This window comes from Canis lupus, chromosome 3 (genome assembly GCF_048164855.1).
Source record: "Canis lupus baileyi chromosome 3, mCanLup2.hap1, whole genome shotgun sequence".
NCBI lineage: Eukaryota > Metazoa > Chordata > Mammalia > Carnivora > Canidae > Canis > Canis lupus.
This window is the reverse complement of record NC_132840.1, coordinates 84512465-84539400: the sequence shown is the minus strand read 5'-3', so window position 1 is coordinate 84539400 and position 26936 is coordinate 84512465. Positions and strand designations below refer to the sequence as shown.

At 54.3% G+C, this 26936-nt stretch overlaps 1 protein-coding gene across 1 annotated transcript in view; it reads right to left on the bottom strand.

The window, feature by feature from the left end:
• Positions 1-26529, bottom strand: part of ST14 (ST14 transmembrane serine protease matriptase) — a 36224-nt gene extending 9695 nt beyond the window's left edge. Inside the window, exons 1-7 of the mRNA XM_072822721.1 lie at positions 26372-26529; positions 4254-4413; positions 3493-3620; positions 3233-3303; positions 2386-2543; positions 2159-2194; positions 1655-1895 (exon numbers count right to left, since the gene is read on the bottom strand). Coding sequence (XP_072678822.1) covers positions 1655-1895; positions 2159-2194; positions 2386-2543; positions 3233-3303; positions 3493-3620; positions 4254-4413; positions 26372-26452 — 875 coding nt within the window. The 5' untranslated portion in view covers positions 26453-26529. The remainder of the gene's footprint in view (positions 1-1654; positions 1896-2158; positions 2195-2385; positions 2544-3232; positions 3304-3492; positions 3621-4253; positions 4414-26371) is intronic.
• Positions 26530-26936: the final 407 nt, after the last annotated feature.

The window sequence follows — 26936 nt, the reverse complement described above, 5'->3', positions numbered from 1 at the left end:
GCTCCCTGCAGGGAGCCCGATGTAGGACTCGATCCCGGGACTCCAGGATCATGCCCTGAGCTGCAGGCGGCGCTAAACCGCTGAGCCACCAGGGCTGCCCTAAATGCAATATTTTAAAAAGTAAAAACAAAAAAAAACAAAAACAAAAACAGCAAAAACTCACAAACCTCTAATGTCTGACTACAGAAGATTCATTAAACTATGGACTAAATCATAACAATAAATAAATAAAAATAAATAAAAAATAAATAAATCATAATAATAACAGTAACAGTGAGAGCTCCCCCAGCACCCGGGAACACACCCGGCTCCATGCTCAGCTGCGTATCTGTGAGTTCTTCCTAACAACTCTACCGAGTAAATACTAGCCGCACCCCCCCATTCCACAAATAAGGAAACTGAGGCACAGCCAGTAAAATAACTCGCCCAAGGGTCCACAGTTAATAAGTGGAAGGGCTGAAAACAAAACTCGGGCATCCAGGCCCCAAAACCCACGCAGCTGACGCCCGAGTCACCGGCCTCTACGCGCCGCCAGGTGATGCAACCGTCACCGAGGACAGAGCTGAGCCGACTGACTGGGACGGACCAGCACACGTACACCCGCACAGCACGTGCGTGGACGGGCCTTCGACACGAATGTGACGGTGATTACGTCCAGGTGGGGCGGTCACGATGGGGGCTTGAGCTCTCGGGCGCAGCTATTCCCCGCCTTCTCCCCCCGGAGTCGTGTGCTGCCTTCGTCGTACGACCCAGAAGCCAGAGGGGGACCGCGCCCCGCACACACACTGGAGCCGGCTGCCCAGCGGCGGCCGCAGACGCTCCCATCCCGGCCGGAGCCGGGACGTTACCCCGTTATTCACCACGAAACGTCTGCCCCGCTCATTTCCGCGGGCGGCCGGAGAAGGTGGCCCACTGAGGCAGGCGCCGTGAGCCGCGCCAGCACCCCGGCACCCCAGCTCAGCAGGTCAGCAGGTGCACGGTGTGGCCGCTGGGCCGTGCCGCCCCTGGACACGCTGTCCCCGGGACCGGGAGCCCCCGGAGCGGCCGATCACCCTGGGGCAAGCCCTTCGCACGCACACACTCAACGCAGAGCGCACTCCCTAACCGCCTCCTCCCCGGGGCTCATCCCGGGGCTGGTCTCCAGGCCGCCATCACCCGCCCTAGCACCCCACGACCAGGTGCCAGGCGACGAGACACGGCGCTGTGCCCCAGAACCCCCCGGAATTATAAAACCAGCCGACCCCGAAACCTGCGGAGCTGCCTTGCCTTGTCTTGCCCGGAAACCGCGACAAAGGCCCTTGCCCATGTTCCCTCCACCCCCGAGCCTCCTGGCGACCCGGGGCTCCCCTGTGGCCCCGCCCATGGTAACTGTGGGTCACAGAAGATCTCTTCAACGGCAGCGTCTCCCGATCCATCGGCCTCCACATAACTGGTAACAACGTGGGGTCTGCACCCCCCCCCGCCCCTCGGCCCCAGTGTGCCCTCCTCGCCCGGCCCACCTGCGGACGTCACCTCCGAGCTCTGCAGGAGCTCACACTGAGGACCACGCGCCCTGACCTCTGATGCCCGGCGGCGTGCAGGGGCCCAGCGTCGGCCGCAGCTCCAGCCCACGCTCCGCTCCCCCAGCCCACCTCCGCGCCCCCGGGACACTCACTGCACCACGGCCCGGGGTTCCACGGGGCTCAGGGTGTCATACACCATGACCAGGTCGCTGCCCCGGTCGTCACAGGTCGCGACGTCAAAGCTGCGGAAGGTGAGGCTCAGCACGAAGTCGGCATCCCCACGCAGGGTCCACTGGCAGCGGGCCCGGGCCGGGTACGGGCTGTCGGGGAAGCCGGGCGTGGTGAAGCGCATCAGCTCCCCGCTCCGGGCGTGCAGGGCGAAGCTGCAGCTGTCTGCGTGGGACACAGAGAGGCCGCGGGGGCAGCGCTGGGCAGAGGCGGCCAGAGGCGGCGGGGGCAGCCACCCAGGGCCTTCCTGACGCTGCACCCGGGCCTGGCCCCTCTGAGGTGTCCCCGGCCTTGCTGGACCCCCGACGGATGGAAGAGGGGGCTTCTTGTGGCCTGGGACAGGCGGGAGCTGTGTGCACGCGTGGGGCGTGGGGGCCCCCATCTGGCCACACCGCCCCTCTGGTCTGGGAGGAGGGCAGGATACTTACTGTCCTGGGCGGTCTGTACTGTTCTGGGGTCAGTGGCTGAAGAAGAAGGAGGAGGACAGAGCGGTTACCAACGTGCAAGGTCCCCGCTCCTGCTTCCTTGCTCCGGGCGCGGGCATCCTCTCGTCCCTGCACCTGCTCAGGAGCGTGCCTCCCCGCCACGGGCCAGGCCGGGCCTGCGCCTCCCCCCACCGCCCGGCAACTGCCCACGCCTGACGCCCCGTACTCACGGAAGGCCACCACCGAGGTGAGCACGAAGGAGTTGAGGGCGCGGGCTCGGGGCGGCAGCACGGCCGCCCGCTCCTGGGCCATGACGCGCTCGGCATCCTCCACCAGGTACTGGGGGATGCTGAACTCGGACCAGTAGTAGGCGATGACGCTGCCCTCGCTGGGGGAGAGGCGTGAGGCTGGGGCGTGGCTGGGCACCGGGCTCCCCCTGTCCCCTCGCCCCCCCAGGTGCCGGGCGCAGATGGGACGGCTCGGGCCCCCAGACACCCTCCTCCAGGCAGGGGCCCGCCCCAGATTCCTCACGCTTGCCCTCCCTTGGATCCCTGAAGCCAGAGCCCGTGCCCTGTTCCCTCTCCTCTCGGTCTCGGCGCCCGCCCGGACGTGCGCTGGGGCCGCTCAGGGCTGGGGAGCTGGGCAGCAGCCTGGGCTGGGCACACTGACCCCCAAGCCCCCGGGTCTGTCTCCTCGACTTGGAGACGGGATGAGAATGCCACCTGCCGCACGGCGTTCGTACACAGTAAATCAAACAAAACCGAAAGTCCCCTTGAGATAGTCTATTTTTTAAAAACAGTGTATTGAAGGCGGTTAAGGAAGGAAAATGTGGAGCCTCGCTGAAGCCCTCCAAGCCCAGATTTGGAAAAGTAATGAACGGTCACCACCGTTACTGAGCCGCTTATGCGGCAGACAGGCCACCTGCCCTGGCCCCAGGTCCCCTGGCCACATCCTTATGGTCGCCCTGCCCGGGAGGGCGCACAACGGCGGCTCCGAGGGACGAACGGGCCTGGCTCCCCGGGCCCACTCCTCCGGCTGCGAGCTCCCTGCCCCACCAGCCCTCTCCCTAGCACCCACCTGAAGGCGGTCACCATCGACTTCTTGTGGTAGGGGCCCAGGGACGGCACCCCACTGTACAACAGCTTGAGCTGGGGGAAGGAGACGGGGCTCACAAGCGGGCCGGAGAGCGGCAACAGCACCCCCCGACCTGTGCCCCCTTCCCAGGCGCCTGCCAGGGATCTGGAGGGAAGGGAGCCGTGTCCTTTGGGCCTGGGCGAGGGCGGGTGCGCCAGTGCTGACAGCAGGGCCGGGGCTCCCTGCCCCGGGACCGGACTCACCGCTTCCTTCACCCTGTTGGCCAGGTTTGCAAACTCCGTGGAGTTGGAGTTCTCATAGGCATCCACGAAGTTCTCGTTGGTGATCCTCAGGTAGCCATTGAAGATCTTCTGAACCCGCATGTTCTGGTCTATGGGAGGCAGAGAAAGAGGGTACTCAGCGGTGGTCACCATCACCCCCAGTGTCCTCATGCTGCCCTCGTAGCCCTCGGGGAGTGAATGCCAGGAGGGGCCCGGAGGGGCCAGGAGGGGCCAGGAGGGACCAGGAGGGGCCAGGAGGCACCAGGCGGGGCCAGGAGCGACCAGGAGGGACCAGGAGGGGCCAGGAGGGACCAGAAGGGACCAGGAGGGATCAGGAGGGACCAGGAGGGGCCAGGAGGGACCAGGAGGGGCCAGGAACAACCAGGAGGGACCAGGAGGGACCAGGAGGAGCCAGGAGGGACCAGGAGCAACCAGGAGGGGCCAGGAGGGGCCAGGAGGGACCAGGAGGGGCCAGGAGGGGCCAGGAGGGGCCAGGAGGGGCCAGGAGCGACCAGGAGGGGCCAGGAGGGACCAGGAGGGACCAGGAGACACATGGCCTGGGGCCAGCCCTCCACCCTTAGGGCTTGAAAGAGCCAGGAGAGACAGGGCCCCGGGACACTTCCTCGGCTGCCCCCAGCTGCCCCGGTTGTCTCCCTCGCGCCACACCCGCGGGCCCCGCACCTGTCCCCAAGAGGAGCACTGTCCCGCCCTCCCCCCCAAGGCCAAGCCCTGGCCCTACTCACACTGGAAATGCCACATCAGGAGGCAAGCCACGAGGGAAAGCAGGACCAGGCCGGCCAGCCCGGTCACCAGCAGCACCCAGCGCTTGGGGCCCCGCTTCTCCACCTTCCTGGTGTTGTTGACCGGCAGGAACTCCACGCCCTCCTCGACGCCACTCATGCTCTGAACGGAGAGACGCAAAGCCGCTCAGGGATGGCCGTGACCTGGGTGGGGAGCTCCCGCGTGGACAGCGGGCCAGGAGGAGCCCCCGCGCCCCGGGCCAGCGGCGCCACGCTCGGAGGGCTTTCCACCTGACAGGTCCCAGCAAAATGACACAGGCGGGCTAAGCCCAGCCGTGAGTCACCCCGACCAGGTGGACGCCCGGGGGGGCGGGGCGACCGGCCACCAGGGCGTGTCGCCTCCTCCAGCCGGGCAGCCCCGGGCGGTGCACAGAGGCAAACCCCCCCCCACCCCCCCGCGGCCAGCCCCACGGAAGCTCGGCAATAAGGCGGAGCCCGCCAGGCCCAGGGGACACGCCGTCTGTTTCCCGCCTTAAGAGTCCCTGTCCGGGATCCCCAGGTGACGTGGGGCCCCTCTCTCCGGGAACCCACACCCACACTCACGCCCAGGACGAGGACGGGAAAGAGCAAGACTTGCGACAAACGGGAGGGCAGCTTACCCGGGCTCCTCCCGGAGAGGGCCGGAGAGGGCCAGGGAAGCAAGGACAAGGACATGGGGCGGGGAGGGGGCACACGCACCCGAGGGCCAAGAGGAAACTGTCCTGCCCTGTGACACGCACTCCGCGTGCCCGAAACCCCGGGGAGGAGCTCCGGCCCCTCATGGGTGACCCACTCCAAAAGGGGACGTGACAAAGGCAAGAGCCCCCACGTCCCAACCCCCCAGACGCGGCCGCGAGCGGGAACTGACACGGCTGGACTTGTCACGCGGGAGCACCGTCTGGGAACTCCACCACTCCGAGCTCCCCCATTCTTGCCACGCTGGGTCCTCCTATTTCTGTTCCTCAACTGGTTCCTGCTGCGACTTGAATATTGCAGCAGGAACACAGCCCCTACCCTGGGCCTCCTATCGCAACGTGTAAGTATATCCAATCAATGTGCTCTGTCCCTTAAAACAACACAACGTTCCACGTCAATTATGTCTCCATAAAATACGTTTTTAAAAAGGAATGAAACATACCCCAGAGGTGACCGCTTAAAGTGCTTTCACCAACTGCTAATTTTGGAATTTATCTCCGTATTTCCAGGTAATATGCCAATAGCACTATCTCTTGATTCATCTATTCAAAAATATAATCATCTGACTTCCTATTATGATCATGTGAATTCTAATATCTTTCTTTCTTTGGGTGGTTCAACTGGTTGAGCATCTGCCTTCAGCTCAGGTCCTGATGTCAGGGGTTGTGGGATTGAGCCCCACATCGGGTCCCTGCTCAATGAGGAGCCTGCCTCTCCCGCTGCTTGGGCTCTGTCTCTTGCTCTTGCTCTCTGTCAAATAAACAAATAAAATTTAAAAATAATAATAACCATATCCTTCTTTCCTTTTGTATATCCCATCCCCCCCAATAGTTATAGGGCTAAAATTTGTTTTTTTAAAAATTATATCCATACTCTATAGTTTCATTACAGCTGACCCTGGCAGGGTTAGAGATGTCCACCCCCGACACAGTCAAAAATCCACATATAACTTTTGACTCCCTCAAAACTACTCATAGCTCTACTGGTGACCAGAAGGCTTACTGATTAACACATATTTTGTACGTTATATGAATTACATACTGTACAATAAAGTAAGCTAGAAAAAAACAATGTTAAGAAACTCATAAGGAAAATACATTAATAGGACTAAACTGTGTTTATTAAAAAAAAAAAAAAACAACCCACATATAAGTGGGACCACACAATTCAAACTGTGTTGTTCAGAGGTCAACCATATTAGTCTTTGAAAATATTGTTCTTTATTGTTTCCTTCCCAGTACAACTAATTTATTTCCCCTGCTGCAGAATTCATTTACTTGGATTTCTTTTGAACATATACCCAGGGCTTCCTAGACAATCTTAGAGTCCTGCAGTACTCTTCTAATCTTCCATATAGAAAGTCTGTCAAATAACCTCTCACTTCATTTTTTTCCTGGAATCTTCCCTCCTCTGTCCTTTCCCATAACTATTGTCTGGAACTTCCTTCAATAGCATCCAGGGAATTTCCTTCCTCTCCGTCTTCTGTTAAAACCCCTATTCCTCAGGGATGCCTGGGTGGCTCAGCAGTTGACCATCTGCCTTCAGCCCAGGGCATGATCCTGGAGACCCAGGATCAAGTCCCACGTCAGGCTCCTTGCATGGAGCCTGCTTCTCCCTCTGTTGTGTCTCTGCCTCTCTCTCTCTCTCTCTCTCTCTCTCATGAATAAATAAATAAAATATTAAAAAAAAAAAAACTCTTCCCTGGATTCCATGTCTTCAACTTTCTTGGATTACTTCATTTGGGAGGAATACACACTTCACTAGCTTCTCAAGAGGAAAATTTTTTTGAGATGTTGCACATTTCTGAAAGTACCTTACCTCTGTATGCACATTTGTTGATAGTTTGGCTGGGTATCGAACTATAGGTTTCATATCATTTTCACTTAAAATTTTGAAGGCTCCACTGTTTTTTTAGCTCCCAGTTTTGCTTTGGAGAAATACAAGAACAGTACAAATCCATTGTTTCTTATTCATAATTTGTTATCCCTCTCTGAAAGCTTTGAGGATGTGCTTTAAATTGAGCCTTTAAATTTCATTATCTTGAGCTCTCTCCCCCAGCCCTTTGAATTTGGAGATTCATTATCTTTCAGCCTGGGAAACTTTCTTGTACAGGCATACCTTGTTTTATTGTGCTTTGCTTTATTGCACTTCACAGGTAATGCACTTTTTACTAATTGAAGATTTGTGGCACCATGAGTCAAGCAAGTCTTTCAGTGCCATTTTTCCAATAGCATTTGCTCACTTCATGTTTCCATGTCACATTTTGCTAATTCTCATAAGACTTCAAACTTCTTCATTATTAGTATATCTCTTAGGGTGATATGTGATCAGTGATTATGATTCACTGACAGTTCAGATGATGTTTGACATATCTTAATAATAAAGTATTTTTAAGTTAAGGTATGTACATTGTTTTTTAGACATGATGTACACTTAGTAGACTACAGTATAATGTAAGCATAACTTTTATAAGCACAAAGAAGCCAAAAAATTCATTTGACTTGCTTTATTTGCCATTTGCTTTATTGCAATCGCCTGAAACTGAATCCACAACATCTCCAAAGTATGCTTGTATTATTTCTTAAATTATGTCCTCCCCTTCATTTTCTCTAGTCTTTCTGCAATTCCTATTATATTGATTCTCTACTTATACATTCTCGCTATTATCCATCTCATTGGGTTTTTTTTTTAAGTAATCTGTACACCCAACATGGGGCTCGAACCCATCACCCCAAGATCAAGAGTCACACACCAGCCAGGCACCACCCCCCTCATTGTTTAACTTTTCCACTGAATTTTTCATTTCTGCTGTTAACTAATTTCCAAGAGTTCTTTCTTATTCTCTGAATTTTTCTCTTTCTTGTTTTCTGAACTTTGAATGCAAAATCTTCTCATCTTTGTGTTGCTGTCAAGTACCTTTTCTCTGTTTTGGACTTTCTTTTTCATGTTGAAGAAAGGATATTAGATTGTTCATTCATATTTAGGAATGAGGTCCTAAAGACTGATTGGAAGCTCTGTGTGCATGGTTTGCCACAGTCACTTCACTGTAGGCTACAATTAAGTGGTGAGCTACTTTTTTTTTTTTTTTTTTTTTTTACTAGGCACTTCCAACTGTTAGACTATGTCTATCTTTTTTTCTATGGGATGACTTAATTGCTCCACAAAATAATTTTCTAATCTCCTGGATAGAGTGATTTAAACCCAGCCACTAGCATTCTGGAATATGTGAAAGAAGAGGCCTTTGACTATTTTTCACCCCTCCGTACAGCCTTCCTCTGCACCTAACATCCTCAAGTCTAGAGAAATCAATTTCACATCCCTTATAGAGGACTGATGAGGTAGGAGTACATTTGTTTGCTATCTAAGTGGGGATCTGGGGATTCCTAACAATGCCCTTCCGTAGCTCTCCTTTATCTGATAGCCTGAGCCCAATTCCTGAACCTGATAGAGGACATTATCAAAGAACCCTGTAAGAATATTTCCAAGAGCTAAGGAGAGGCATATATCTTTAAATTCAACAGGCCCACTGAATAGTAAGAAAGATAAATGAAAAAGCACACTTAGCTGAATATATCACGATGAAATTTCAGGACACCAAGGATAGAGTAGATCCTTTGCATCTTTCCCTGGTGTTTTTTCTCTTCTCTCATATTTTACATTTCTTTGTCATTTGGTTCTATTCTGGGACTTTTAAAACTTACTCCTGTATACCTTCTATGGAATTTTAAAAATAGCTTCACTGACATATCATTGACATAAAATAAATTATACATATTTAAAGTGTGCAATTCTTGGCATATATATATACACCCATGAAACCATCACCACAATCAAGATAATAAACATATCTGTCATCTTCTAAAGTTTCCTCTTGGCCCTCCCTTCCCATTCCTCCCTGATTCCCTCTCCAGTCCCAAAGCAACCACTTATCAGCTTCCTATCAGTAAAGACTAATTTGCTTTTTTCTAGGACTTTGTGTAAATGGCATTATTCAGCATGTACCATGTACTCCTTATTGTCTGGGCTCTTTTACTCAGCACAATATTTTGAAATTCATCCACGATATTACGTTTATTATGCTAATAGTGCATTCCTCTCTATTCTTGAGTAGTAGCCCATTGTATGTATGTACAATGATTTACTTATTCATCTGTTGAAAAACGTTTGGGTTGTTTCTAATTTGAGGCTATTATAAATAAAGCTGCTATAAACATTCCTGCACAAATCCTCTTATTGGCATATGCTTTCATTTCTCTTGGATAGATACCTACGAGTGGAATAGCAAGTTTGTGGGACAGGTATATTTTTAGTTTTTTTTTAAGATGCCACCAACCTATTTTCCAAAGTGACTCTATCATTTTACATTCCCATCAGCAGCGTGCAAGGACTCCCATTGTCCACATCCTAACCAACATTTGGTATGGTCAATGTTTTTCATTTTAGCCATTCTAATAGATATATAGTGGTATCTCACTGTGGTCTTAAGATGCTTTTCCCTAATGACTAATGATGTTGAGCATCTTTTCATGTGCTTAATTACCATCGGTTTGTCTTCTTCGGGGAAGTGTCTTTTCAAATCTTTCCCTGATTTTTTTTTTTAAAGATTTTTATTTATTCATTCGAGAGAGAGAGAGAGCACAAGCAGGTGGAGAAGCAGGCACCCCATGGAGCAGAGCCCAACATGAGGTTCAACCCCAGGACCCTGGAATCATGACTTGAGCCAAAGGCAGCTGCTTAACCAACTGAGTCACCCAGGCGCCCTTTCCTCTAGTTTTTAAAGTTGGTTTGCTTATCTTCATATTACTGAGTTTTGAGAGTTCTTTCCATATATTCTGGTTACAAGTCATTTAACAGATATATAATTTGCAAAGATTTTTCTCCTAGTCTGCAGCTTGTATTTTCATTCTCTTAATAGAGTCTTTTGAAGAAGAGAAGTTTTTCATTTTGATGAAGTTCAATTTGTCAAGTTTTCGTCTATGGATTGTGATTTTGGTGTTGTAGCTAAGAAATCTTTGCCTAATCCAAAACACCAAAGATTTTCTCCAATGTTTTCTTCCAACAGTTTTACAGTTTTAGATTTACATTTGGGCCTATAACCCAATTTGAGTTTTAAAATTTTTTATTTGGTGCAAGGTATAGATAAAAGTTCTTTTTTTTCTCTTTTTCCTTTCCTTTTTTTGTTTCTTTTTTATACAGATATCCAATTGCCCCACTATAATTTGTTGCACAGACCATCCTTTGTCTACTGAGTTGTCTCTGCACCTTTATCAAAAACCAGTCAGTTCCCCCTGCTTGTGCTCTCTCTGTGTGGCAAATAAATAAATAAATCTTAAAAAAAAAAATCAGTTGCCCAAGGCAGTGCCTGGCTGGCTCAGTTGGTAGAGCATGCAACTCTTGATCTCAGAGTCATGAGTTCAAGCCCCATGTTGGAGATAGAGCTTACTTAGAAAATAAAAAAGTTTAAAATTTTTTTTAAAAAATCCATTGTTCATATATTTGTGGGTCTATTTCCAGACTCCATTTGGCTCCATGGATCCATTTATGTGTGTTTATGCTAATATGATATCATCTTCACTACTGTAGCTTTGTAAGTCAAAAAAGCTATTGAAATATTCAGTGAGTGTAGCCAGGTTGCAGGATACACAGAAATTAAAAAGATTAATACACAAAAAAATCAATTGTATTTCAACATAATAACAATGATAATAACAATGACCAATTGGAAATTTAAAATTTTTTAAATGCCATTTACAATAACATCAACAATATGAAATACTTAGGAGATAAATCTGACAAGATATATACAAGACCTGAACCCTAAAAAATACAAAACAGTACTGAGAGAAATTTTAAAAGACTTAAATAAATCAAGTAATATCCCATGTTCATGGATTGGAGGACGCGATATACTTGTCTATTCTCCTCAAATTCATCTAGATATTAATATAATCTTTTTTTTTTTTTTTTTTTAGATATTAATATAATCTTGATCAAAATCTCAGCAGGCTCAGGGCTCCTGGGTGACTCCTGGTTAAGCATCTGCCTTTGGCTCAGGTCATGATCCCAGGGTCCTGGGGATTAAGCCCCCTGTCGGGCTCCTTGATCAGCAGGGAACCTGCTTCTCCCTCTGCCTCCGCCCCTCCCTCTCCCCTTGTCTCGTGTTCTCTCTCAAATAAATAAATAAAATTTTTTTAAAAAGAAAAGAAACATTGGTTAATAGATCAGATAATAATAATAATAATAAAAAACCTCAGCAGGCTTTTGGAGAAATTGATAAATTGCTTCTGAAATTCATATGGAAATGCAAAATACTCTGAAGAAGAAGAACAAAATTGGAGGACCAATGTCACCCAATCTCAAGCCTTATTATAAAAGCAATAAACCTTTAAAAAAAATCATGTATTTCATTTCCAAGAATGATGTTTTATTCTTTGATGGTTACTTTTTAGAGCAGCCTTTTCTTATCTTATGAATGCACTACATTCTTGCTCTTTCTTAGGATACCAACTCGATTTTATTTTACATTCAGAACTTTGTCTTTGCCTCTCTCTTTCAGGGTATAGATTTTCATTAAATGCCCAATAGTCCTTGGTAGTCTAATCATGTTTTAAAATGAAAAAAAAAATAGTAAGGTTTTGGCTAGGCTCTTTGGATAAACTATATGTTTGCATATGTTAGACGAAATGTAACAAAATAATAGCTTATTAAGTTTATTTTCAATTTTCAGAGTAGCTGCACTCTTTTTTCTTACATGACTCTCACAATCCTGGAATCATTCATGACTGGTGCCATCACTCCCACTCTATAGATAAGGCAGGGAGACATGATGACTGCAAGATCACGCAGCCTCTTGGTGGCAGACCCAGATTTGACCCTGTTTTTCTGCCTCCCAATGAGAGCAGTTTCAGGAATTCAGGAAGCAGGTGTTAAGGGAAACGGAAAGCAAGTTCCTTGGGAAGGGGAAAGTGGCTGACAGCATGGACAGTGCACCCCAGGGGCCACCCCCAGCCTTGCTATAGAGCAAAGCTGTCAGCACTGGGACTGGCTCAATGGCAGGGCCCTGGTTCCCCCTGCTGGGTCTCCAGTCAGCCCAGACCTGCTGTTTAATCAGTAACTGGACGGCTGCCTTTTACAACTACTCTCAGTTCCATTCTTAGGCATACGAGGGATCACCCTGCCTAACCTAGTCACTTTATTGATAAGGAACTGAGGCTGACAGAGAGGGAGTGTCCTGTCCAAAGTCACAAAGCCAGTGAGGTCAGTAAAGCAGCAAAGTTGAGATAAGAGCCACATCCTTCAACCCTAAACGGGGTTTCAGGCCTGCACACAGTCCATCAGCCTCCAGAGGAGGAGGTGGCAGGGAGTTCCCACCCACTAGGTCTCAAGTGCATCCGTAACCATCTCTCCGTACATAACAATCTCTCTGCAGGGCCATAAAGCTAACGGAAGACAAAGCGTGCCAGTGCCTGCTTCCGCCTCTCCTTTCTCTCTTTCATAAGAGTAAATACATCAGCAGGTGCGCCTAAGAACTCAGTGCTGGGAAGCCAGGTGCTTGCTTATGAACAGAGACAGAGGCCCCATAACTCTCAGGGCCAATTCCACCAGCCAGCTCAAGTCGGATCACGGCCAGAGTCCCTAGAAACACAGCAGGGCTCAAAGGCCAGCTCCGACAAGAGAGCAAGGAATGATTTCCCGAAGGACAGATGCCCAGAAAGGCCTGAAGCCCACACACAGTGAAACGTAGAGGGTCGGAGGGGGAGAACCCAAGCGATGGGTTGCACAGACAAGATCACATTACCCCTTTTTCCATCCAACGTCCTGGAGGAAACAGGGGGCAGAGGCCAGAAAATCAGGAGGGAGGGTGTGTAAGCCTTGAAGAATATTTACTTTCTGTTGTTTTAAGCACACAAGTACAAATTGAAACATATCTTCCCCCAGGATAGTGACTATGCCAAAGAAAATGACTGGGGCGCCTGGGTGGCTCAGGTCATGATCTTGAGGTCCTGGGATCGAGCCCTGCAGGGGACTCTTTGCTCAATGGGGAGCCTGCTTCTCTCCCTCCTTCAGCCCCTCCGCCTGCTTATGTTCTCTCTGTTTTTTGTTTTTTTGTTTTTTTAACATTTTATTTATTTATTCATGAGACAGAGAGAGAGAGGCAGAAACACAGCAGAGGAAGAAGCAGGCTCCATGCAGGGAGCCCGATGTGGGACTCGATCCTGGAGGATCGAGGGAGGCGCTCAACCGCTGAGCCACCCAGGCGTCCCCCCACCTTTCAAATAAATAAATAAAATCTTAAAAAAAAAGAAAGAAAGAAAGAAAAGAAAATGACTTACAGAAGGTATTTGATGATATAGGAAAGACTCCTGCAGTCACCTGACTCCCATCCAGTAAAAATCTCCCCAGAATTGAAAACTAACTGCTAAGCAAACAAAACTTGGTGTCCAAGTCAACCAAAAAAGTCCTTCCACTTTGAAAGGAACCTTCTCCTGGGTCCCCTGTCATCAGCTCCAACTCTCCCGGACCCTCCCCCGGGCTGCAGGGACCCGCAAACCCTAAGCCAGAACTTGCCTCTGGCAGCTTGGAATGTGGTCTTTACTAGAGAAAAGCAACTGGTAAATGCATACATTTATAAACAGCAAAAATAATACTGACTATCCAAAAATCTACACAAGATTTCAATCAGAGCAGATGGAGAGAAAAATGAATCATCCAGAAATCTGCCAGACTTTTTTTTTTTTTCCTGGAGATTGTTCCTCATTTGGTGACGGTCGGGTGTGACCTGATGGGAAGGCAGGGTATGAAACTAAACACTGAAGCAGTCACTTGGAGTCGTGGGATGACATTACACAACGCCTGGTAATCTGCTTCTGCTGCTGAAGATCAAGATCAAGGGGCAGAGGTGAAGTCACTGGATGGAGACACAGGTGTTTTGCTCAGTCCCGAGACGAGGACAAGGGTGGCCGGCTTCACGTGCCACTGCCAGCTCCGTCGCTGACTTGCGACACACACTCTTCACCCACAGCTCCGCGGACTAGTGTGCCCACCACCAGGGGAGATGGATCCCACCTCCATCCATGATGTCATCGCCACCACCCCAGTCATGTGAATGTCCCTCCGATCGTTCAAGCAGGAGAGGACAATCTGAGCCTCTGCGGTGGTTTTCCAAAGTGAGGAGTGTTCTGGAGCACTCGAAGATGCCCTCCTTGGCTGGGAGCAAGACAAAGCCCGCGGAACTCTCGGGGCCACCCCGATGCCCGTTGGGGTCAGAGCCTGGCCGAAGTCCCCAGAAACAGAGCACGGCTCCAAGCCGCCTGAGACGACAGAGCAAGGAATGACCTCTAAACCCCAGCACTGAGTGTGTCACCCTGGACACGCTGAGCACGGACACACCCAGCAGACACAGCAGAGGTGACGCTGATTTCGCAGGGAGGTGGGTCCCTACTGAGCTGGGCTCTCTCCAGCCCCGGCGGCCGCGGACGGGGACAGCCAGCGCGCGCCCAGGGACTTCACCGGCACAGAGAGGACACCGGATTTGTTCATCACAGGATGACCGAGGGGACAAAAGAGAAGGGGGAGAAAGCCCGCGCTCAAAGCCTCCACCTGCCCTGCTCTCCAAGCTGTGGCGAGTGATCCCACGGAAGCTGGCGTCGCGGGAAACCCACGGGGGGCGACGGTTCCCGTGCTCGCACCACTTCGGCGTTTCCCAGACCCGTGGGGCCGCGAAGAACAGTAGAATAAAGTGGAGCAGACACGGTGCTTGCCCGCGGCTCGTGCCAGGCCCGCTGGACGGTCTGAGGCTGCAGGGCCGGCGGGGGGGGGGGGGGAGCCGTCGGGAAGCTGAACAGACCCCCCATCCCCCATCCCCCCAACACCCCGGTTCTTCGGGGGCTTCCTCCTAGGAACCCACCCTGGAGAGCCCAGCCCACCACCCCGAGCCCCCCCCCCACCCTGAGCCCCCCCCCACCCAGAGGCCCCCACCGCCCACCCTATTTTAAGCAACCAACTGCGGGCAAGGAACCTGCCCTGTGGGGCTGCGCCCTGCGTCTTGCCCCGGGACCCCCCACGCAGGGTCCCACAGAGGGGCTCAGTGTCGCCCTGAGGTCCCTGAGGCCTGCCCAGCCCCGAGTGGACTCCCTAAACCCTCCCGCCCTCTGGGTGACCAGCCCTCTTACTCTTGCCCTTTGACCCCGTCCCTGTCTTCAGCTGCTGGGAAATGGGTGAGGCTTCGGGCCCTGAGGAGGATCCAGAATTACGTGCGGATCTGTGACCTCAGGCCATCCAGGGGAGCAAAAAGCTGACCCAGAGCCAACAGTATCTGCTCAAGGAAGTCCATCACTACTCTGCCCACCTGGTCCGAGCGGGAGGGGAAGTCCCCGGGTCCTGACTCAGCCACTGTGGCTGCTCTGTCTGCGCAGAAACTCAGTAGGCCTCGCAGGCCCGCGGCTGGCTACTGCGGGGGTCACGCTGTGTCCCCTTCGGCTCCCTGCACCGCCCAGACCCTGCGCACACAGCCGTGGCCCGGGGACCACATGCACCTGCAGCGAGACCCCGTAAGGTGACATCAAACGGACTGAGGGCAGGACCACCTGATACAAATCCCTTCTTTCCTTTTTGCGGGGTTGGGCTGGTTATCACCGGGATTAGGGGTCAGGCCTGGGAACCCCGAGCCCCTGGGGCAAATACTTCTCACTGTGCCTCAGTCTTCCCCTCTGAAAAGTAGGTTAATAACCCCTTGCACCTTCTAAGTAGAGGTGTTGTAAAACGTAATTAGCTGATTCCTGCTAATGACAGAGGCCTACCTACTATCGCCCTTCGATTTTCATTTCTCCGCCCACAGTCCATCCACCTGCCTAAAGCGACCGAGGCCCATTCCTCCCTCCCGTCTGGGGGAACGGCTGGAGTTCAAGTTCAAACATTACGATGAAACAAAAACACCATGCGGCCTCAACCGTAGCCCATGGCCCCTGCCCTCTTGCCACTCGCCCAGGGCCAAAGGCACCAGGAAGCCGTCCTGCTCCCACCTGGCTCCCATCCCCCCTCCCCTCGTCTGAGGAAGGCAGGGAGTGGCCTGGGGGAGAGAAGCAAGCCCTCCTAGGGACCTCCGCACCCTCACAGCCCAGAGGAGACTCACCTAGCAAAGCCATCAAGTCTGCCACCTATTTACATTCTAGGCCTCCGTCTACACTTCAGGTTTCCAGTCATTTCCAAAACATGTTTTTAAAACATTAAAACATATCTCAGGGACGCCTGGGTGGCTCAGTGGTTTCAGTGGTGGAGCATCTGCCTTTGGCTCAGGGCGTGACCCTGGGGTCCTGGGATCGAGTCCTGAATTGGGCTCCCCACGAGAAGCCTGCTTCTCCCTCTGCCTGTCTCTCATGAATAAATAAATAAAATCTTTTTTAAAAAAATCTCAGGGTCACCTAGGGGGCTCAGTCGCTTGAGTGGCCAACTCTTGATTTCATGATCTCGGGGTCCTGGGATCCAGCTCCACAGTGGGTCTGCTTGGAGATTCTCTCTCCCTCTGCCCCTCCTCTCCCTCAAATAAACAGATAAATCTTTTAAAAAATCCATTTCAAATGCAATTATTTGCAGAACCTCAAAATAATAAAATAATGAGCAGACTGGCTCAAGTAGCCTCAGGACCCAGAAGGTGTCCAGACTATTCCTTGAAAAGCTGCCCTCAAGGACTGTGACCGGTTTCCAAGCCGTGCGGTTAGAGGACGCCTCACCCGAGGCCTTCCTGGGCGGCTATAGGAAGGCGGCCAAGGCTCACGGGGCTCTGGGGACACCTGGACAGTTGCCAGGGCTCTCAACCCGTCGTCTGCGTGCCACACAGCTCAGGGGAGAGGGCGGAGCCACCACGAGCATATTCATGATTTCTGCACATCTTTGTGCCATTTAGGCATTTTAAATACAGATTATCTCTAACTCCTATAATCAGGTTGCATTTCCAGATGAGGAAATGGGTAAAGGAGGGTTAACATCAAAAACCCAGATGGCTGGGACACCTGGTGGCTCAGCGGTTTAGTGCCATCTTCAGCCCAGGGCGTGATCCTAGGGTCCCGGGATCGGGTCCCACGTCGGGCTCCTGCATGGAGCCTGCTTCTCCCTCTGCCTCTCTCTCTCTCTCTCTGTCTCTCATGAATAAATAAATAAATCTTAAAAAAAAAAAAAAAAAAAAAAAAAAAACTCTGCAAAACTCTATCTGCTTCTGGGGCCCAAGTGGTGAGAGGCCTTGCTCAACTCTGTATATGCATTTCCACCCTTGAGCCACAGGTGTAGGGGTGCTGACCCCCCCACCTCTGACCTTGCCCCTAGCCGCGGGGTCCCACACCTGTACGGAGCCAGGAAGCTGCTCCCATCCTGCCCAGCTCAGAATGGCTGCGCTCCCCTCACCACCCCTGAAAACACAGCCCAAGGCTCAGCCCCTCCAGGGAACTTCCACAGACCATCTTAATCCACAGGACTTTCTCCTTGGGGCCTCCCCCCACCCCGTGGCCTGTACGCCCACTTGGCATCAATGATACCCCACTGTCATGCTAAGACCAAGCAGTCCTAGGGGGCCAGGGTACCCCAGTGTCTTCTTCATTCTGCGTCTCTCTCCAACCCCCTCTATGACCTTGGCCAAAGGTCATAGTTTGGTTGGTTGGTTGACCAACTGAGGGACCTCTCTTTCCACAGCCACGCTTGGGTAGCCTACCCCGGGCCAGCCGGGGATCACCCGGTGCCAGGGCTTGCATCCCCTGCGTGCTTCATCCTCCTGGAAGGGGACAGAATGGTTGGTCCACACCCCAGGGTTCTGTTGACAGCCTGCCCATCTCTCCGGTGTCACCCAGCCTGGCCACCTGCGCTGGGCAGCTCCACCCAAGTGTGGACTCTCCCAGCATCTTCCTCTCCTGGTCTTCAATTAAATGCACCCCCGCCCCCCTAGGACACAACGTCTTTTGCAATCCCACCGGAGAATTCCAGATCAGTGGGAGAGAACGCCACCAGCAGCCCCCACTCCACCCTCAGCCCTTTGTCCTCCCAAGTCGGCCTGGGTCCTGTCCTACCTGGGTCCTCTCCTGAGAGCCTCTTCCCACCCAGCCAGTGTCGCCCCTCCGGCCCGCAGTCACCAGATTCAGGGAGCACAGGGCTCTGCCAGGACCTGCACAGCCAGAGATCACACCCGAAACGAAGCAAGAGAGACGAGAGCAGCGCCACGCAGCCCTTCTCATCCTTCCCCCCACGACCCACCGAACCCGCTTTCTGACGTCTCGGCCCGTGCTTTTCGCACTCACTGCCTTTGTTACTGAGAGAACGAGGTTCCCCTGCAGGTGTGAGAAACACCACGGGGAGCCCCCTGTACACCCTCCGCCCAGCCTCTCCCAGGGGAAAGGTGCTGCATTGGGATACCCAGTGCGGACGCAGTCCGGCGATCTGGGTTTCTCCTTTTCCTTTGCTCATTTGTGAGTGTGAGTTCGAAGTTCCACGGCACCGATCTCGGGCGTGGGGGGCCCCCGGCCACCAGCCCAGATAACGGCTGGTTCTGTGTCCAGCACCAAGATCCGTCCCGCCGCCCTTCGGGAACCACGGCCGCCTCCTCCCCGTCCCCTCCCTGTCCATCTATCCTCCTGTCCTTGAATTGTCCTTTCAAAACCGGCACATAAATGAACCATCCAGCGTCAGTGTTTTGGGATTGCTGGCGTCCTTCACTCTGCACACTTCTCTGGACAATCGTTTGGTCATCGCGGGCACCGGGGCTTGTGCTGCTTTGCGCTGCGTCGTATCCACAGCAGCAGGCGCCACGGGCCGGCCTCCCCCTTCCCACCGCTGCCGCGCGGCCCCAAGACTGCAGAAGCTTGGGGCGCCCCCTGCCCCCCCCCGCCTCCTGGGACGCCTCGGTTCCCAAAGCGGGCCCTAAAGCCAGAGTCCGGGGGCAGGAGCCTGGTGGCAGCACGCAGGACAGCGCGGCCCTGGGGGCCCCTGGAGGCCAAGGGCGCGCTCAGCAGCGTCCCCGCGGTGTGTCCTTGGAGGCGCATAGGAGCCATCCCGCCTGCCGTCCGGCGCACCCTCGCTGGGGCAGCGGAGCTTTCCCTGGGTGCCAACCTCGGGCAGCGCGGCGGCACCGAGCGGGAGGAGCAGGCCCCCGGAGGCCCCTGCTCCCCGGCCTGGCTGGTGGCCTGCGGACTATGCAAACTAAGTGTTTGTCACCTCTGGCCACCTCCGGCCTCGCCTCGGCCTGCCATATCCAGACACGACTGCCCACAACCCAGCGGCGTAACTCAAACGTGGACCAGCCTGGGGCCCACGGGCCGTTGGCCCATCACCTCCCTTCCCCGGGGGCCCCAGGTCCCTTACCTGCCCAACAACGGCTCAGGGAGCACACACAAATAATCAAAACAAATAGTAATCATAAAGGGTGACATGTCCACTTGATGAAAGCTTATACGGGAATCAAAACCGGGTTTTCAAAGAGTAGGTAATGCCACGAGAAAACTCTAGGATGCACGGTTGGTCGGATGAAAACACAAGGTCAGGAAGCCTACAGGCACTTCCCATCCCGCTAAGCTCACCTCCCACGTCTCCTCCCAGAGGCTCCCCAGGGGGCCCCTCCCTCTGTTTTAATCAGGTGACTTCCCCAGGGTCCCCTAGCACCCCAGACACCCCCCAGCCCCAGCCTCTTGCCATCTCAAGGCCAAGCACTTGCTCTTTCAGGATGGGAGAAAAGGGCTGCCTTGTTCCAGTCCATGGCTTGAGACAGTTAATACATGTTTGATGCACTGATGGACTACGACCGTGGCTTTGGCTGCAGAATAGGAATTAGATTATGACTCTATTTGGGGGAGAAAATGCATCACATATATATTAACATCCACATGAGTAAACAGCCTGGGGGGCTCAGTCGGTGAAGCATCTGCCTTCGGCTCAGGTCATGACCTCAGGGTCCTGGGATGGAGCCCTCCCTCTGCACTGGGCTCCCTGCTCAGCGGGGAGTCTGCTTCTCCCTCTCCCCCTGCACACCTCCCCACTCGCACTCACTTGCACTCTCTCAAATAAATAAATTTTTTTTTAAAAAAGACCTTGGGAGATTGTAAGCCAAACTACTTACAGGGGTTTTAAAACCCCAAGGAAAGAATTTCAGAGGAACTTTGTTTTCTACCTTGCATACTTTTGTATTGCTTGATAAAAACAAAGAAAGAAATTAAAAAAAAAAAAAAAACCCTTCCTAACTTTTGTATTCAGAAAAAAAGTAATTTATTATTTTTTTTCTGTTAAAAAGCAGTTTCATTTAGAAAAATGCATAGGCAATACCAAATGATTAAAAATGCCTTTCTAGGGCATTTTCTCTTTCTCAATTCTTTTCATTTATCTGAGTTATCCAAATTTTCTTTAAATATGTATCTATCAGGGACGCCTGGGTGGCTCAGTGGTTGAGCACCTGCCTTCGGTTCAGGGCATGATCCCGGGGTCCTGGGATCGAGTCCCGCATTGGGCTCCCATGGGAAGCCTGCTTCTCCCTCTGCCTGTGTCTCTGCCCCTCTCAATCTGTGTCTCTTATGAATAAATAAAATCTTTTTTAAAAAATGTGTATCTAGGGCAGCCTGGGTGGCTCAGCGGTTTAGCGCCGCCTTCAGCCCAGGGTGTGATCCTGGGGTCCCAGGATCGATTCCCACATCAGGCTCCCTGCACGGAGCTTGCTTCTCCCTCTGCCTGTGTCTCTGCCAATCTCTCTCTCTCTCTGTGTTTCTCATGAATAAATAAATTAAATTTTTTTTTTAAAAAAATGTGTATCTATTAGTCTTTTTTAAATGATAATTTTAAAGGGTATAACCAAATAAAAATATGGGGAAGGAGGAATTTACTTTGCATTTTCGGGAGCCACACAACAGGCCTGGCTCTTACTAAGCTTGCCGTTGACTCCACGTACTAGATCTCCTACGGTGCCCTGCTTGTTCTTCCTTGGCCTCCTCCTCACATCCCAACCGTGGGAGCAGGTGGGTTTTGTTTCCAGTGTTAGGGTGGGGCACCCAGCACAGCACTCACTCCCGACACAGATGGACACAATTGCTGGCACCCCACCAAGCCGGCCGTCCAGGTCCTAGTGACTCAGAATTAAGTCATCCGAGGTATTGGCCTTTCCCTCCCAGGAGGGTGTCATCTACAAAGCTGATAAGCAAACGTTTCGAGACTCCATCAGAATTGTTGGTAAACAAGAAATGGCACAGGAGGCAGGCAGGAGTTAGGAGCCGCCCCCAGGCTAACCGCACAGAGTGACAAAGGGACCCTCTTAGGCACGGTGGGTCGGTCGTTCAGCCAGACACGGATCTTCCAGACCTCGCTGGTCTTCCAGCCCCCGGGGACGCCACGACCCTGCAGATAGGAGAGAAGGCCTCGGACACAAAGGAGATGAACACAACACGAACTAGATAAAACCTATGCATATGGTAAGGCCTGTAAGGAGGCCAGGGAAATGTAAACAACCAGATTTGCTGGCCTGGGTAGGTGAGTCTTTTCTTTTTTTCATTTTAAAACTGCCTTCATGGCTATAATCATGTGTATAATAAATAAAGCCACATTTTGTTCAAAGGCTTGTTGAAATCACACCTCCCGTCAGTCTCCTGGTCGACCGAATGAGTAACTTCATCAAAAGGGGAAACCAGACGCGTTTGGTGCAAGAGGTTTTTGTGGACTTGGGTTGGCGCCTGGTGCTCACCACTCTCTGCTTAATAACGTGTTCCCGTATTTTGCTGGGGATGTGCATCAATCACCATCATCTTTGGAATACAACTGTATAATGGCTTTGCGGTTAAGATCTAGGCTTTGAAGTCATGCAGATCTGGGTTGGAACCCTTGTTCTGCCTCTAATTGCCTTTGGGTCATCATGCAAACCCTCTGAGCCTCAGTATTCTCATCTGTAAATAGGGCTGCCCCCCACCCCCCCAAGGGTTGGTGTGAGACTAGAGAGGGATGATGAGCTGAAATACACCTATTCGGTGACGGGTAGAAATGGCTGTTACCATATTCTGCTCTACTTCTCCCCCAACATCACCACCTCAGGGAAACAAAGGCTCCAAGATTTGGACCAGTTTGCCAACTGCCCCCAAGGAACCCAAGGATTCCATTGCTAACCCTGGGCAGAATTTAGCAAATTCAGAAAATACTAGATTCCAAGATAGAAATTTTAGTAAAGACCTGCTTCTGGAAAGTCCTTAACAAAGAAAAAGAGTCAATTGATGTTCGAGAACTCCGAACTAACCGCAGACACCTTCTCACCCCTGCCAGCCTGAGCGAGAATTCTGAGCAGCCCAGGCGTTTCCATTGCCACCTACCAACTGCGAGCTGGCCATTGTAATCATGGTAAGCCCCCAGCATCTCAGAAGCAACTAAGGGGAGGAGAAATCCAGTTTCTTGCCCAAATCAAACTAATTCTTTCCCGTCATAAGCCAGCCGGGCCTGAGCTCCGCGGACGGACAGCCCTGTCTTGGCACCCTCGCGGTCTAGTAGAGTAAGCAGAGCCAGACCACCAGGCTTCAAATTCCAGTCCCACTCGGACGTCAGGCAAGTTCTTAGCTCTCTGTGCTCCCACTTCCCTCACCTATGAAGGGAAGTAATACTGCTAAGAGGCGTGATTCACGGAATATGTCCCACAGATGCTAGCAGTGATCTGAACACTCCGTCCTGAAGACGTGGCCCTGGGCTGAGGGGCTCGGCCACACTCTCTTCCTCTAAGAACAGACTTTCTCTCTTGGGAGAGACATGAGCCAAAAGTGTGGGCAGAACCAGAGGCCACAGGAGGAACTGACACCACGGGAACTCCAGCACCCAGGGGCCACCGGCCACCGCAGCACAGACCGCCACCTGCCCTGGGAGCAAAGCATGAGAGGCTCAGGTGGGGTGAGGATGTGGCGCCGCCACCAGCAAGCCGGCTCGGGGCCGACCCACCCACGGGCGTCCCCACGGCTTTAGACGGCCCGGGCCTCTGACTGGGGCAGCCGGCAGGCTAGGGTGGCTTTCTCCGCCTGTTTTCCCATCTCCCAAATGAGGCCACGAAGGTCCAGGCCTTCCCGGGGCCGAGGGCAGGAGGGAGGCCCCCCTGGAGTAGCCAGGCTCCCTGTTCATTCACAGCACCTGGGGGGCGAGTCCCCCCTAAAGAGCCATCTGGGTTCATCACTGCCCACCTCGCTGCTCCTCCCTGCCCCCCTGTGCACACCTTCCCGGCACACGGGCCTCTGAGAGAGCCCAGCACGTGCTCAAGAGAACCCAGAAAGGAGGGAGTTTTTTTTTAAGTTTTGTTTTGAAGGGGGGTGGGGGGGCAGGAGGAAGAGGGGAATGAGGAATCGGTCGTAGTGGTCGTGGGCACACATTTCCTTTCCATAGAAGGGTCTTCCTTGGGCAGCCCAGGTGGCTCAGCAGTTTAGCGCCGCCTTCAGCACAGGGCCTGATCCTGGAGACCCAGGATCGAGTCCCGCATCGGGCTCCCTGCATGGAGCATGCTTCTCCCTCTGCCTGTGTCTCTGCCTCTCTCTCTGTGTGTCTCTCATGAATAAATGGATAAAATCTTTAAAAAAAAAAAAAGGGGGGGGTCTTTCCCATAGAAGCTGCTGTGCAAAGAGCGGTCTCATTCCCCAAAACTCCTCAGAGAGCCCCTGCGTTCAGCAGCGCAGGCCGGCCCTGCTGGGAGGCCAGTCCCCACCACCGGCCCGGTTCCTGGCCTCCGCGGGCCTCCCACCAAGACGACACCACCTTCCTGTTTGTCACCAGGCCTCTTCCAGCTCAGAGATCCAAACTGTGTACCTACACACTGCAACTTACAGAGGGCTCGGACGGGAAGTGTCCCTTTCCATCCTTGCAACGAGTCTATACCATGCATGTCATCCCCATTTCATAGTTACAGAAACTGAGGCTTCCAAAGATTAGGTCACATCTCTGAGGTCACCGGCCAGCAGAGGGGAGGCACCGGGTCCTGGCTTCACGCTGGACACTCCGGCCACCACATCACAATGGCCTACTTGCCCCAACTCCTCTACCCTGCCCCTTCGAGCGTGGGTTAGCTGTCTCTAAGTGCCCGCCCTGGGCTCCTCTGGAGTCTAGGACTTAGCACACCCACAGAACTGAACTCCCGAACCCCTGGGCCTTCGCCTTAAGCAAGGGCTCGATGGCTGGAGTCTTTCTCGCTGTTATCATCCAGCCTGGCCTGGCGCGTGCTCGGGCCGTGGGTATCTAATAAATATTTGGTACAGGGATGAGTGAATGTCTGACTAGTTAATAAAGAGATGACTCTCTGAACAGCCAGAGCCGCACAGCCTACCCCCCACACCTGATTTCCCAATCGTGGCCTCCATGTGCCTAGGGAATACGAGTCCTACCCAGGGCGGGCACTCGAGAAGGCACCAGTGGATGTCACGGCACCTTCACAGCTCCATCAAATATTCCACACTCAGTGAGGCAGGCTCCCTGGCTCTTCCTGGTGGCCACGATAGTTGGCATCTGCACACCTGCTCTCGTGCAGGGAAGGCTCACACAGTCCCCAGACATCAGGGTCCTGGGGACAGTAGGGAAACCTGAGGTGGCCCCTTCCTGCTTGATGGGAACAGCTTGGGCTGGGGCGAGGGCCACAGTCCTTGGGAAAGATGCTGCCATATACACAAGAACCTCCAGACAGAACTCTTCTCCGTCCGTGCAGGAATGGAAGTAGCCAGAACCCAGAACTCAAAAGCACTGGTTCCCCTTTGGGGCTCAGCACGACCTGGCTGGGCTCTGCTGATGGGGTGAAATCAGGGGCAGCAGCTGTACCTCCTGGTCGGGGAACGGGTCAAGGCCGAGTCTGCAGACCCTGACTGCAAACACTGCAAGGTGATCCAGGGAGCAAGCTTCCTGCTAAGGCATGGGATGGGAAGGAGTACGTGAAGCCTTCCTGGAGGCATGGAAGTGAGCCTTGGGCACAGTTGGCTACTTTCTTCAGGACCCACTGCATCACGTCAAATTTTTGCACGTCTTAGCAGGACTCTCGGGACTGTCACTTCCTTAAGGGAAGCAGTGCTATCTTGTCTTGGAGAACCTTCCCTCCAACAGTGCCGGGCCCGGGACTAGCCTCGGAGCTGGTTCAGTAGAACTTGGCAGGAGAGAGGACAAAGAGTGATCCATGTGAAGGAAAATCGCAGAATCAGGGAAGAGGGAAGAACCCGATGGAAGAGGGAATGTGTGAGCCTCGCAGAAGATGAGCAAACCGGCAGGGACCAAGGGGAAAAGTAAGCAAGGGCTTGCAGGTGACAAGAGAGAGCTGGCTGTGGTGGCTCAGAGCGAGGCAAGGAGCCCCAGGCTCCGCCCCTGGGCGCCAAGACTGGCAAATCCCAGAAAGGGAAGTGGAGGGGGGAAAAAAAAAACCCAAAAAACCCCAGCCCAGCCCCGAAATAACAAACACCAAACAGCAGGCCCCCCACTGCGGAGGCGGGAGGCTAGAGGCCCAGCAGGCAGTTATCAAGGATTCGTAAACACGGCACTTACAGTAGGGAAAATAAAAGGCGGGCACGGGGTGGATGGGCCTCCAGCAGGGAGGCTGCGCGGGAAGGCCCGGGCCTCCAGGCTGGCCGCCCTGACTGCGCTGCTTCTTTCCACACAGGAAGTCAGGTGTGGAGAAAACAAGGCGGCCAGGGGAGCCGCTCTGGGGTCTGGCTAGCCGCCGCGGCCCCCAGAGCTGGTCTTCTGCAAACTCCCGGGGTCACCCCGCCAACAGGGGAGAGACCGGCTTCAGGGACCTACGAGGTCTGGCCCGGCCGCCCGACGGCGCAGCGCGGGGCAGCGGGAGGTCCCGGACCCGCTGCGGAGGGACCGACCCCGACGCCGCAGGGAGGAAGCTGCCTCCCAGGGCGCCCCGCCCGCTGCGCCCACGGTGCCCGCCCTGACCTGGGGAGCCCTGGGGCCCGGGGTCTCAGCGACGGTGCGGGGGCCTGGCCGGGCCGCCTTCAGGGGGCCCCCCGCGTCCTGGGGCTCCCGGGCTCGCTGCTGGGTCGGTCGCACCAGGGACCCTCCGCGGGCGCAGCCCCCACCCGCGGCCTCGGCCCCGGCAGCACCTGCGGACCGGCCCGGCCCCCCGGGAGCCCCCTCGCGGGCCGCAGGGGCGCGGCGCCTCCGCCCGGCCCCGACGTGCGCCCCGAGCCCAGCGCCGGACCGCGGACGCCCGCCTGGCCCGACCCGGGGCGGAGCGCGCCGCTCGGCGGGGACCGGGGCGCAGGCACCCGTCCGACAGGAAAGTCCACCTGCCGGGCCGCCCGGGCCGGGGGCAGCCGAGCGGGGCCCTCGCCGGGCTCAGCGGGCAACGCGGCCCCGGGGCGCTCGGCGCGGCCCCGCCCCTGCGCCCCCCGCGCCCCCCGCCCCGCGCCCCTGACCCCGCGCCCCGCGCCCACCTCGGGCCGCGCGCTGTACTTGAGGCCGGCGCGGAGGTCCTGGCGGCCGCGCTCGCCCTTGAGGGCGCGGCTGCTCTTCATGGTCCCGGTGGCGGGTCGCGAGTCTCAGCGGCGCGGGCCCCGCGGGCGGCCGCCTGCCATCGCCGTGGGCGCTCGGGGCGCGCGGGGGGCGCGGGGCGCGCGGGGGGCGCGCGGGGGCGGGCGGGGGCTGCGCAGGTGCGCGGGGGGGCGCAGGGGGCGCGAGGTGCGCGGGGGGGCGCGGGGGGCGCTCGGGGGCGCGGGGGGGCGCGCAGGAGGTGCTCGGGGGCGCGGGGTGCGCTCGGGGGCGCGGGGGCAGGGTGCGCGCAGGCCGAGCCGAGTTCCGGTCGCAGCCCCGCGTGCGGCCGCCGGCGGTCCTCTCGCGCTCGCTCTTCCTGTCCCGGGCAGGTAGTTTCAGGGTGTGGCCTCCCCGGGCCCGCCCCGCCCCGCCCCGCCCCGCCCCGCCCCTCGCGGGCCCGCCTCTCTCCCGCCCTCCCGCCGCGCGCGGGCCCCGCGCCCCCCACCCCACCCCCACCCCCAGCCCGGG